At 74.0% G+C, this 11,225-nt stretch overlaps 1 protein-coding gene across 1 annotated transcript; it reads left to right on the top strand.

Annotated features, from left to right (window-relative positions):
- Nucleotides 1-1,732: 1,732 nt before the first annotated feature.
- Nucleotides 1,733-11,134, top strand: ERF (ETS2 repressor factor). Its single transcript, XM_064503525.1, has 4 exons — nt 1,733-1,828; nt 6,684-6,918; nt 8,486-8,601; nt 8,684-11,134. Exons 1-4 carry the CDS (start codon nt 1,807-1,809, stop codon nt 9,943-9,945), a joined length of 1,635 nt encoding a protein of 544 aa, XP_064359595.1. The 5' UTR covers nt 1,733-1,806; the 3' UTR covers nt 9,946-11,134.
- The last annotated feature ends 91 nt before the right edge of the window (nt 11,135-11,225 follow it).

The following is an 11,225-nucleotide window of genomic DNA, read 5'->3' as shown; positions in this document are numbered from 1 at the left end:
CACACGCAAGGCCCCGTGCAAAGGTGCGTGCAAGGCCCCAAGGCCCCGTGCAAGGCCCCGTGCGAAGCCCCGTGCAAGGCCGTGCACGAGGGCCGTGGCGGCACCGGGGAGTTGCGTCAGCCGCTGCCACGAGCGAGGCAAAACAACCAGGGAGGTTAATTACCCCCCCGGGGGCCGTTGGGGGGGGGGGGGGGGCTCATGCGAGGCCGTGCGCATCCCCCCGGGGCCGGTGTGTCACGGGGTTGGTCGGGTCTCAGCCCGGCCGGGGGCTGCGTGGGGCCCCCCGTCCCCTGCCCCAGGTGTCGCCGCCCCCTTTGCCCCCCTCCTGCCCCATTTGCCCCCCTCACCCCTCCCCATCTGCCCCCCACCCCATTTACTCCCATCGCCCCTCTGTATTTGCCCCCCTGCTGCCCCATTCGCCCCTCCCCACCTGCCCCCTCCTGCCCCATCGCCCCTGTCCTGCCCCTATTGCCCCCCATCTGCCCCCCCGTCCCTATTGCCCCCCATTTGCCCCCCGCCCCTACCTGCCCCATCTGCCCCCCTCCTGCCCCGCTTGCCCCTCCCCATTTGCTCCCTCCTGCCCCATTTGCCCCCCTCCTGCCCCATTTGCCCCCTCTGCCCCTGTTACCCCTCCCCTCCTGCCCCTACCTGCCCCACTTGCCCCCCTCCTGCCCCATCGCCCCTCCCCACCTGCCCCCTCCTGCCCCATTGCCCCTGTCCTGCCCCTATTGCCCCCCATCTGCCCCCCCGCCCCTACCTGCCCCATCTGCCCCCCTCCTGCCCCGCTTGCCCCTCCCCATTTGCTCCCTCCTGCCCCATTTGCCCCCCTCCTGCCCCATCGCCCCTCCCCACCTGCCCCCTCCTGCCCCATTGCCCCTGTCCTGCCCCTATTGCCCCCCATCTGCCCCCCCCGCCCCTACCTGCCCCATTTGCCCCCCTCCTGCCCCATTCGCCCCTCGCCCCATTCGCCCCTCCCCATTTGCTCCCTCCTGCCCCACTTGCCCCCTCTGCCCCTGTTGCCCCTCCCCTCCTGCCCCTCCTGCCCCTCCTGCCCCCCTCCTGCCCCATCGCCCCTCCCCACCTGCCCCCCTCCTGCCCCATTGCCCCTGTCCTGCCCCTATTGCCCCCCATCTGCCCCCCTGCCCCTATTGCCCCCCATCTGCCCCCCCCCGCCCCTACCTGCCCCATTAGCCCCCTCCTGCCCCGCTTGCCCCTCCCCATTTGCTCCCTCCTGCCCCACTTGCCCCCTCCGCCCCTGTTACCCCTCCCCTCCTGCCCCTACCTGCCCACTTGCCCCCCTCCTGCCCCATTTGCCCCTCCCCATTTGCTCCCTCCTGCCCCACTTGCCCCCCTCCTGCCCCATTTGCCCCCCTCCTGCCCCACTTGCCCCTCCCAATTTGCTCCCTCCTGCCCCACTTGCCCCCTCTGCCGCTGTTGCCCCTCCCCTCCTGCCCCCCTCCTGCCCCCCCCGCCCCTACCTGCCCCCCCTGCCCCCCTCCTGCCCCATCGCCCCTTCCCCCTCCGCGCGCGGCCCCTTTAAGCGCCCCCTCCCCTCCCCCCGCGTGGGCGTGGCCTGGCGGCCGGGCGGGCGGGGCGTGGCGGGGGGGGGAGGCGGGGGGCGGGCCCAGTGTCCATGGCGACGCGGCGGTGACGTGCGCGCGGGGGCGTGGGCGTCCCGGGCTGGCGGGGCGGGCGGGGGCGGCGGCGGCGGCGGCGGCGGCGGCGCGCGGGGGGGGGGGGGCGGCGGCGCGGGGGGGGGCCGAGCCCGACACCGACCCGGCGGCGGCGGCTGCAGCGCGCGGAGCCATGAAGACCCCGGCGGACGCAGGTGGGGAATGCGCCCCCCCCCCCCCCCGCGCGGGGCCCCGGGGCGGGGGGGGGCGGGGGGGGGCCGCACCGGGGCGGGGGGAGGGGAAGTTTTTTAAACATAGAGAAATGCATAGCTTCAGTTTTCCCGCGGGGGGGGGGGGGCGGCGGGTGGAGCGGGGGGAAAGTTGCCCCCCCCCCCCGCAACGGGGAAGTTTCCCCCCCCGCCGCCGCCGCCGCCGCCGCACAAACTTTGGGGCCCCCCCGCCCCCACGTGCGCGGCCGCCCCCGCGCTTTGATCGCTCTGGCTATATCTATTTTTTTAAGGCGGCCCCCCCACGCGGTGGGGGGGGGGGATTAGCGGGGGGGGGGGGATCTTGGCGCGGGGGGGGGGGGGGGAGGCTCCGGCGGAGTTTGCGGCGCCCGGACCTGTTGCTTCGCCCCGGGCCGCGGAGCAGCGGCGCCGGCCGGGCCCCCCCCGCGCTGAGCGGGGGGGGGGGGGAGTTAAGGGGGGGGATTCACCCCCCTCCGCGGGGTGGGGGGGGGAATTAAGGGGGTGTTTCGCCCCCCCCCGGCTGGGGGGGGTGATGAGGGGGGGTTATGCGGCGGGGGGGGGTGTTTGGCCGCGGGGGGGGCCTCGCCGGGCCGCGGGGGGGGGTGTTTAGCCGCGGGGGGGGAGGGGCGCGCCGCCCCCGTGGGGGGGGGGCTGTGCCACGTTGTGTGTGTGCGCGCGGGGGGGGAGGGGCGCCCGGGGGAGGGGGGAGGGGTCGAGCACTGGGGGGGGGGTCGCTCCCCCCTCCCCCCCCCCCGCGCAAGGTCCCGGCGGCGCCTTTGGGAACTTTTTTTTGTGTGTTTAAGACAAACAACGAGGGTTTAAGGTGGCGCCGGAGCCGGGGGGGGGGGGCGCCCCCCTAAAAGGGGGGGTTGCGTTGCCCCCCCCCCACGGTGCCACCTTAAATCCGGGGCGGGGGGGGGGGGGAGGCGCGGGTCGGACTTTGCCCCCCCGCTGTGTTCTCCCCCCACAAAGCAGCGCGGTCCCGGCCCACCTTAAGGGGGGGGGGGGGCAGGCGCCGTGTGTCCCCCCCCCCCCCCCGCCGCCCCCCCCCGCCCCGGCGCCGCCGGCCCAGCCCCGATTGTCTGCAGGAATCCGGCCGGGCTGGAGCGCGTTTCGCTCCTGTTCAAACTTGTCCCCTCCCCCCCCCCCGTACCCCGCCGCCGCCGCCGCAGGCCACGCCCCCCGCCCGCGGCAGGCCACGCCCCCGCGGCAGGCCACGCCCCCTCCCTCCGCGCGCGCCCCCGCCCCCCTCGGAGCGGGACGAAACTTTGCCGCGGGGGGGGGGAGGGGCGGTCGTGCCCCCCCCCATTTTGGGGTCCCGCTGCCCCCCAAGTTGGGGGGGATTCGGGGCCGTGCCCCCCCCCCGTATGCGGCAGATCGGCCCCCGTGTGTGGGGCTGTTCCTCCCCATATGGAGGGTGTTGGGGGGGGGAATGTGCCCCCCCCCGCGACGTGTGGGGCTGGGGCTCCCTCCGCCCCCCATGTGGGGAGATGGGGGGGGTCCGCACCCCCCCACCCGCCCCCTATCTCGGGGGCGGCACTTGGGGGTCCCTGTCCCTCTCCCGGGGGGGGTCGGAGGCAACGTTCCCCCCCCCCAAGTGTGGGGCTGGGGGGGCAGTGCGGGGTGATGTAACGCGGGGGCTTAGTCACCGGGGGGGGGGGACAGATTGGGGGGACATGGATCGGGGGGGGGACGTGGCTCGGGGGGCCCAGGCGTGCTCGGGGGGGGGAAACAGGGGGGGCTTCGTGTGCGGGCGGGTGCGGGGGGGGTCACGCTTACACACGCGTGTGGGGGGGTGTTTGCGGGGGGGTGTCACGCCTGCACACGCGTGTGCGGGGGCCCTCGCCTGCCTCGTGCCCCCCCCCCCCGCCGTGGGGTCAGGGGGGGCATCCCGGACGCCTGGGCCCCCGGTGTCAGGAGGGCAGTGGGGCCCGGACGCCTGGGCCCCCCGGGGCCGTGTTGGGGGCCGTGTGGGGGGCTGCGCTGGGGCGTCCCGGACGCCTGGGCCCCTGGGCCGCGTTGGGGGCGGGGGTCCATCCCGGACGCCTGGGCCCCGCGGCCCCCCCGCGCCCGGCCGGGAACAGTGGCCCATTGACGGGGCCGCGGCGGCCGCTGATGTCACCTCCCCCCCCCCCCCCCCCCCCCCGCTCGTTGGCAGAACGGGCCCAGTGTGCGGCTGGGGGAGGGGCGCCGGGGGGGGCCGGGGGGCGGCTATGGGCGCCCTACGCCATGGGGTGCTGCTGGTTGTGGGGGGCGGCTATGGGGTGCTCTGTGCCCCGGGGGGGGCAGCTATGGGGCGCCCCTTACTTATGGGGTGCTGCTGGTTGTGGGGGGGGTGGCTATGGGGCGCCCTTGGGCCCGGGGGGGCAGTTGTGGGGCGCCCCATATCCCCATGGTGCCAGTTATGGGGTGCCCCATACGCTGGGGGGGCGGTTATGGGGTGCCCCATACGCTGGGGGGGGCAGTTATGGGGTGCTGGTTTGGGGGGGGCTGTGGGGCGCCCCATAACCCAGCGTTGCTGCTCGTGGGGGCAGTTATGGGGCGCCCCATTCCCTGGGGGGGCAGTTATGGGGCACCCCACAGCATGGGGGGCAGTTATGGGGCGCCCCATTCCCTGGGGGGGGCAGTTATGGGGCACCCCACAGCGTGGGGGGCAGTTATGGGGCACCCCATTCCCTGGGGGGGCAGTTATGGGCACCCCACAGCATGGGGGTGGCTATGGGGCACCCCATTCCCTGGGGGGGCAGTTATGGGGCACCCCACAGCATGGGGGGCAGTTATGGGGCACCCCATTCCCTGGGGGGGCAGTTATGGGGCACCCCACAGCATGGGGGGCAGTTATGGGGCACCCCATTCCCTGGGGGGGCAGTTATGGGGCGCCCCACAGCATGGGGGGCAGTTATGGGGCACCCCATTCCCTGGGGGGGCAGTTATGGGGCACCCCACAGCATGGGGGGCAGTTATGGGGCACCCCATTCCCGGGGGGGGCAGTTATGGGGCACCCCACAGCATGGGGGGGGCGGCTATGGGGCGCCACCCCCCGGGGGCGGCCGCTCCTCCCCCCTCCCCCGCCGGCTATTTTTAGCGTCTCCCCGTTGCCTGGCGACGCGATTTTGGGGGCAAACGGGGCGAAATCGGGGCCGGGCCGCCCAGCTGCCCCCCCCGGGCTGTGGGGGCGGGGGGGGTCGCTCAGGCCCCCCCCACACGCCAAAGGGGGGGGGCGGTGAGCTCATCGCCCGGCTCCATTAGGGCCCTGCATTATTGATGCGCCCGGGGACGCCTGGGCCCCGCCGCCGGGAAGCCGCCCCCCCCCCCCGCCCCCCCCCCCGGATCCCGCAACCCGCCGGCGCCTTTTCCCGGGAATCCGGCCCCATAAAGGGGCCCTTGTGCGGCGCCGGGGGCCGCCTGGCACCGCCGCCCCCCCCTCCCCCCCGGCGCCGTGGGGCAGGGTGGGTGGCCCCCCCTCACCCCCCCTCACCCCCCCCCCGGCTTGGCCGCCCGCCCGGGATCCTGGCAGTGCCGGGAGGGGCCGGCGGCGGCAGCCGGTTTCCTGCCCCCCCCCACGGCGCTGACGGCACCTTGCGGCTTGGGGGGGGGGGACGGGGGGGGGACGGGGGGGGGTTAACCCCTTCGGCCCCGCCCGGGGCCCAGGCGTCCGGGCTGCGCTGCCCCACGGCGTGGGGGACCTGGGGGTCTGGGTGCCCCTTGTGCGGGGGGCCCAGGCGTCCGGGCTGCCCCCTTTGTGCAGGGGACCCAGACGTCCGGCTGCCCCCTAACATGGGGGACCCGGGGGTCCGGCTGCCCCACAGCACAGGGGGCCCAGGCGTCCGGCTGCCCCACAGCGCGGGGGGCCCAGGGGTCCGGCTGCCCCATAGCCTGTCCCAAATCTGTGCCAGGGACCCAGGCGTCCGGGCCACCCCCTAGCACAGGGGACCCAGGCGTCCGGCTGCCCCTTAGCGTGGGGGACCTGGGTCTCCAGCTGCCCCATAGACAGGGGACCCAGGCGTCCAGCTGCCCCATAGCACAGGGGACCCAGGCGTCCGGGCCGCCCCCTAACACAGCAGACCCAGGCGTCCGGGCTGCCCCATAGCATGGGGGACCCAGGCATCTGGCTGCCCCCTTTGCGCAGGGGACCCAGGCGTCCGGGCCGCCCCTCAACACCGGGGACCCAGGCGTCCGGGCTGCCTCTTGTGCAGGGGACCCAGGCATCCGGCTGCCCCTTAGTATGAGGGACCCAGGCGTCCGGCTGCCCCATAGCACAGGGGACCCAGGCATCCGGCTGCCCCTTAGTATGAGGGACCCAGGCGTCCGGCTGCCCCATAGCACAGGGGACCCAGGCATCCGGGCCGCCCCATAGCACAGGGGACCCAGGCGTCCGGCTGCCCCTTAGTATGAGGGACCCAGGCGTCCGGCTGCCCCACAGCACTGGGGACCCAGGCGTCCGGCTGCCCCATAGCACAGGGGACCCAGGCATCCGGGCCGCCCCTTAGCACAGGGGACCCAGGCGTCCGGCTGCCCCTTAGTATGAGGGACCCAGGCGTCCGGCTGCCCCACAGCACCGGGGACCCAGGCGTCCGGGCTGCCCCATAGCACAGGGGACCCAGGCGTCCAGGCCGCCCCTGGCAGAAGGGACCCAGGCGTCCGGGCTGACCCATAGCATGGGGGACCCGGGTGTCTGGCTGCCTCCTTTGCGCAGGGGACCCAGGCGTCCGGGCCGCCCCTTGCGGAAGGGACCCAGGCGTCCGGCCGCCCCTTAGCGCAGGGGGGCCCAGGCGTCCGGGCCGCCCGTCCGGGCGCCGGCTGAGCCCCCCGCCCGCCGCAGGCTTCGCCTTCCCGGACTGGGCGTACAAGCCGGAGTCGAGCCCGGGCTCGCGGCAGATCCAGCTGTGGCACTTCATCCTGGAGCTGCTGCGCAAGGAGGAGTACCAGGACGTCATCGCCTGGCAGGGCGACTACGGCGAGTTCGTCATCAAGGACCCCGACGAGGTGGCCCGGCTCTGGGGCGTCCGCAAGTGCAAGCCCCAGATGAACTACGACAAGCTGAGCCGGGCGCTGAGGTGAGCGCCGGGGCCCAGGCGTCCGGGCGCCCCTGGCTGGCCGCGCTGCCTTTGCGCCGCGGGGCCGAGGGCCCGGGCGTCCGGGCGCCCCGCTGTCCCCCCGGGCGTCCTCTGTGCCTGGATCCGGAGAGGGGGGCCCAGGCGTCCGTGTGCCCCATGGACAGGAGGGGGCCCAGGCGTCCTGGTGCCCCATAGACGGGAGGGACTGAGGCATCTGGGTGTCACATAGACGGGAGGGACCCAGGTGTCCTGGTGCCCCACGGACAGGAGGGACCCAGGCGTCCGGGTGCCCTTTGCCCATGGAGCTGCCCCCAAATGCCCTGTGGCAGGGAGGGACCCACGTGTCCATAGATAGGAGGGGGCCCAGGCGTCCGGGTGCCCCATAGACAGGAGGGACCCAGGCGTCCTGGTGCCCCATGGTCAGGAGAGACCCAGGTGTCTGGGTGCCCCATAGAGAGGAGGGGACCCAGGTGTCCTGGTGCCCCATAGAGAAGAGGGACCCAGGTGTCCTGGTGCCCCACAGAGAGGAGGGACCCAGGCGTCCAGGTGCCCCATGGACAGGAGGAACCCAGATGTCCGGGTGCCCCACAGACAGGAGAGACAGAGGCGTCCGGGTGCCCCATAGAGAGGAGGGACCCAGGCATCTGGGTGCCCCATAGACAGGAGGGACCCAGGCGTCCGGGTGCCCCATAGAGAAGAGGGACCCAGCTGCCACGTGCCCCACAGAGAAGAGGGACCCAGATGCCACCTGCCCCACAGAGAAGAGGGACCCAGGTGCCAGGTGCCCCACAGAGAGGAGGGACCCAGGCGTCCGGGTGCCCCATGGACAGGAGGGACCCAGATGTCCGGGTGCCCCACAGACAGGAGAGACAGAGGCGTCCGGGTGCCCCATAGAGAGGAGGGGGCCCAGGTGTCCGGGTGCCCCATAGAGAAGAGGGACCCAGGTGTCCTGGTGCCCCACAGAGAGGAGGGACCCAGGCGTCCAGGTGCCCCATGGACAGGAGGAACCCAGATGTCCGGGTGCCCCACAGACAGGAGAGACAGAGGCGTCCGGGTGCCCCATAGAGAGGAGGGACCCAGGCATCTGGGTGCCCCATAGACAGGAGGGACCCAGGCGTCCGGGTGCCCCATAGAGAAGAGGGACCCAGCTGCCACGTGCCCCACAGAGAAGAGGGACCCAGATGCCACCTGCCCCACAGAGAAGAGGGACCCAGGTGCCAGGTGCCCCACAGAGAGGAGGGACCCAGGCGTCCGGGTGCCCCATGGACAGGAGGGACCCAGATGTCCGGGTGCCCCACAGACAGGAGAGACAGAGGCGTCCGGGTGCCCCATAGAGAGGAGGGGGCCCAGGTGTCCGGGTGCCCCTCATCCCACGGACAGGAGGGACCCAGGCGTCTGGGTGCCCCACGGACAGGAGGGACCCAGGCGTCCGGGTGCCCCGTAGACAGGAGGGAGCCCGGGCATCTGGTCCCCGCGACTCACCGTGGCGCGTGGCGGGCCCAGGCGTCCGGGCGGGGTCGTCCGGCTGTGCGTGCGTCCGCCTGACGCGCTCTGCTTGCCCCGCCAGGTACTACTACAACAAGCGGATCCTGCACAAGACCAAGGGGAAGCGCTTCACCTACAAGTTCAACTTCAACAAGCTGGTGCTGGTCAACTACCCCTTCATCGACGTGGGGCTGGCGGGTGAGTCACGGGGGGCCGGGGCGGCGCCGGCGGAGGGGGGGGGGCCGGCGGCCATGCTGACCCCCCCGTCCCCCCCCCGCAGGCGGCCCGGTGCCCCAGAGCGCCCCGCCGGCGCCCTCGGGGGGGTCCCACTTCCGCTTCCCTCCCGCCGCCGCCGCCGCCGCCGCCGCCGCCGTGCCGCCGCCGCCGGACGCGCTGTCGCCGGGCGCCGAGGAGCTGCGCTCGCCCGGCGGCGTCTTCGCGGCCGCCGTCTCGCGGCGCCTGGCCCGCGGCTCCGTCAGCGACTGCAGCGACGCCACGTCGGCCACCTCGGAGCTGGAGGAGCCGCTGGGCGACGAGCGGGGCGGCCGCGGCGGAGAGGCCTTCCGCGGGCCGCCGCTGCCCGGCCACGGCCGCCCGCCGCCGGCGGACGCGGGGCTCTTCCGCCTCTACGCGCGCCCGCGGGCGCCCGAGCCGCTGAGCCCCTTCGCCGCCTCGCCGCTGGCCGCCCCCGGCGCCCTGCTGCCGCCGCCGCTCTCCCCGGCGCTGCCGCTGACCCCCACCCACCTGCCCTACAGCCCCTCGCCCACCCTCAGCCCCATGTTCGGCGGCGCCGGGGCGGCCGCGCCGTCGTCGCGGTTCTCCTTCAACCCCGAGGACATGCAGCGGTACCTGCAGGCGCACGCGCAGAGCGTCTACAACTACCACCTGAGCCCCCGCGCCTTCCTGCACTACCCGGCGCTGGTGGTGCCGCAGCCCCAGCGCCCCGAGAAGCCCCCGGCGCCCGTGGAGCCGCCCCCGCCGCCCGCCCCGGCCCCCTTCAAGTTCAAGCTGCAGCCGCCGCCGCCGGGGCGACGCAACCGGGACAAGGCGCCGCCGCCGCCATCATCGTCGTCGTCGTCGTCCCCCGCCGAGGAAGGTGCCGCCATGGCGGAGCCGCCGCTGCCCCACATCAAGGTGGAGCCCATCTCGGAGGGGGAGTCGGAGGAGGTGGAGGTGACGGACGTCAGCGAGGAGGAGGAGGAGGAGGAGGAGGAGGAGGACGAGGAGGTGTTCAAGGCGCCGCCGCCGCCCGAGGAGCCCCCGCCGCCGCCCCCCCGCCGCCCCCCGCCCCGCGTCCCCCTCAAGCTCCGCTTCAAGCGCCGCTGGAGCGAGGAGCGGCGGCAGGAGCAGCAGCAGCAGCAGGAGGAGGCCGGGGGGGGCCTCCCGCCCCCCCCTGACGCCGACGCCCCCCCCGACAACGACAAGAAGGCCAAGGGGGGGGACGACGTGGCGGCGGCGGGGGGGGCCGCGATGGCCCCCGGCGGGCGCCGGGTCAGCGCCGAGCTGCAGCGCGCCACGGCCCAGCTCTCCCTGGACTCCTAATCGCCCCCCCGGGGGGGCCGGGACGGGCTGGGGGGGGCCGGTGTCAGGTTTTTTTGGGGGGGGGGACACACGAGCGACCCCCCCCCCCGGGACTCGCCGATCTGCTGCCTTAACTCGGAGCTCGCTCCCCCCCCGGCCGGCGGCGTTTCTGCCCCCCTGAGCTGAAAAGTGACTTTTTTTTTAAGGGGGGGGGCACAGCAATTCCCCCCCCCAAAAAAACTGGTTTTACTTATGGTTTTTGGGGCTGTTTAAGGCCGCTGCAGCCCTGGAGCGGCTCTGTTTCAAGGGGGGGGGACGTGGCAGTAGGGGGGGGTTATATGCAGGGAACAGCCCTCCCCCGCCCCTCCCCCCACTGCTTTTGGGTTTTTTTTCCGTTTCGTTGCAACCTCCTCGATTTCCCCGTGTTTATATAAAATCTTCCCCCTCGGGGGGGCTCTGGGGGGGGAGGAAGGACTTGGGGGGGCCTTTAAATGGGGGAGGGGGTCGTTCCCCCCTCCCGCCCCCCCCTCAGGTGAAAAAGGGGCTTTTTAAGCACAAAGACGGTTTCTGTTGTCGAACTCCGGCACGGCGTGCGGGGGGGGGGGGGGCTTTGCCGTGTCCCCCCCCCGGCCAGGGGGAGCCGGGGCCCGGCCGGGTCTCCGTGGAGGAAAAGGGCTGCGGGGGCCCGACCCCAGGCTGGGGGGGGGGGGGTGATGCCCCCCCCCCGGCCCCACAGCGGGGTGTCCCTGTACAAATGGCTTTATATAACCAAAAAAACGGGGGGGCGGGCGCGGCCCGACCCACCGGGGGGGGGCGGGGGGGGCTCGGGGGTTTCTTAAGTGCCTGTTGATGAACTGTCGCCGTGGGACCGGGGGGGGGGGGGAAACACAGGCCTGCCCCCCCCAGCACCCCCAGCATGGGGTGGGGGGGCCTGAACTGACATTTTTCGCCCCAATTCCAGCCGCCCCCCCACTTTGTCCCCCCCCATCCCCCCAGATGAGGGGGGGCTCAGGGCCTGCCCCGTCCCCGGGAGCTGGGGGGGGCGGCGGGGGGGGCAGAGCCCGGTTGGGGGCCAGGGCACCGGGTGGGGGGGCGGGGGGGCAGGGTTTATCCGAAGCCTTATTGAAATCCTTGTACATAGGGGGGGGCGGGGGCGGCGGTCGCATTTTAAGAATGTATAAAGGAAAAACAATAAAACTTTCGCAGTTTGGTCGCTTTTTTTGGCCGCTCCCCCCGGGGGGGGGGCGGGGAGGGGGGGGAGCCGGGGCCGGGCAGCAGAACCGCCGCCGCCGCCATCACGG

The sequence above is a fragment of the Dromaius novaehollandiae genome, chromosome 38 (assembly GCF_036370855.1).
Source record: "Dromaius novaehollandiae isolate bDroNov1 chromosome 38, bDroNov1.hap1, whole genome shotgun sequence".
NCBI lineage: Eukaryota > Metazoa > Chordata > Aves > Casuariiformes > Dromaiidae > Dromaius > Dromaius novaehollandiae.
This window is presented reverse-complemented; position numbering and strand designations above follow the sequence as displayed.

What these genes read in the sequence shown, in the direction of transcription:
- ERF (XM_064503525.1), top strand. Translation starts at nt 1,807, where the DNA reads ATGAAGACCCCGGCGGACGCAG. An exon ending in AAGCTGAGCCGGGCGCTGAG is followed by an intron (nt 6,919 to 8,485) that starts GTGAGCGCCGGG and finishes TTGCCCCGCCAG; the next exon opens with GTACTACTACAACAAGCGGA. An exon ending in CATCGACGTGGGGCTGGCGG is followed by an intron (nt 8,602 to 8,683) that starts GTGAGTCACGGG and finishes CCCCCCCCGCAG; the next exon opens with GCGGCCCGGTGCCCCAGAGC.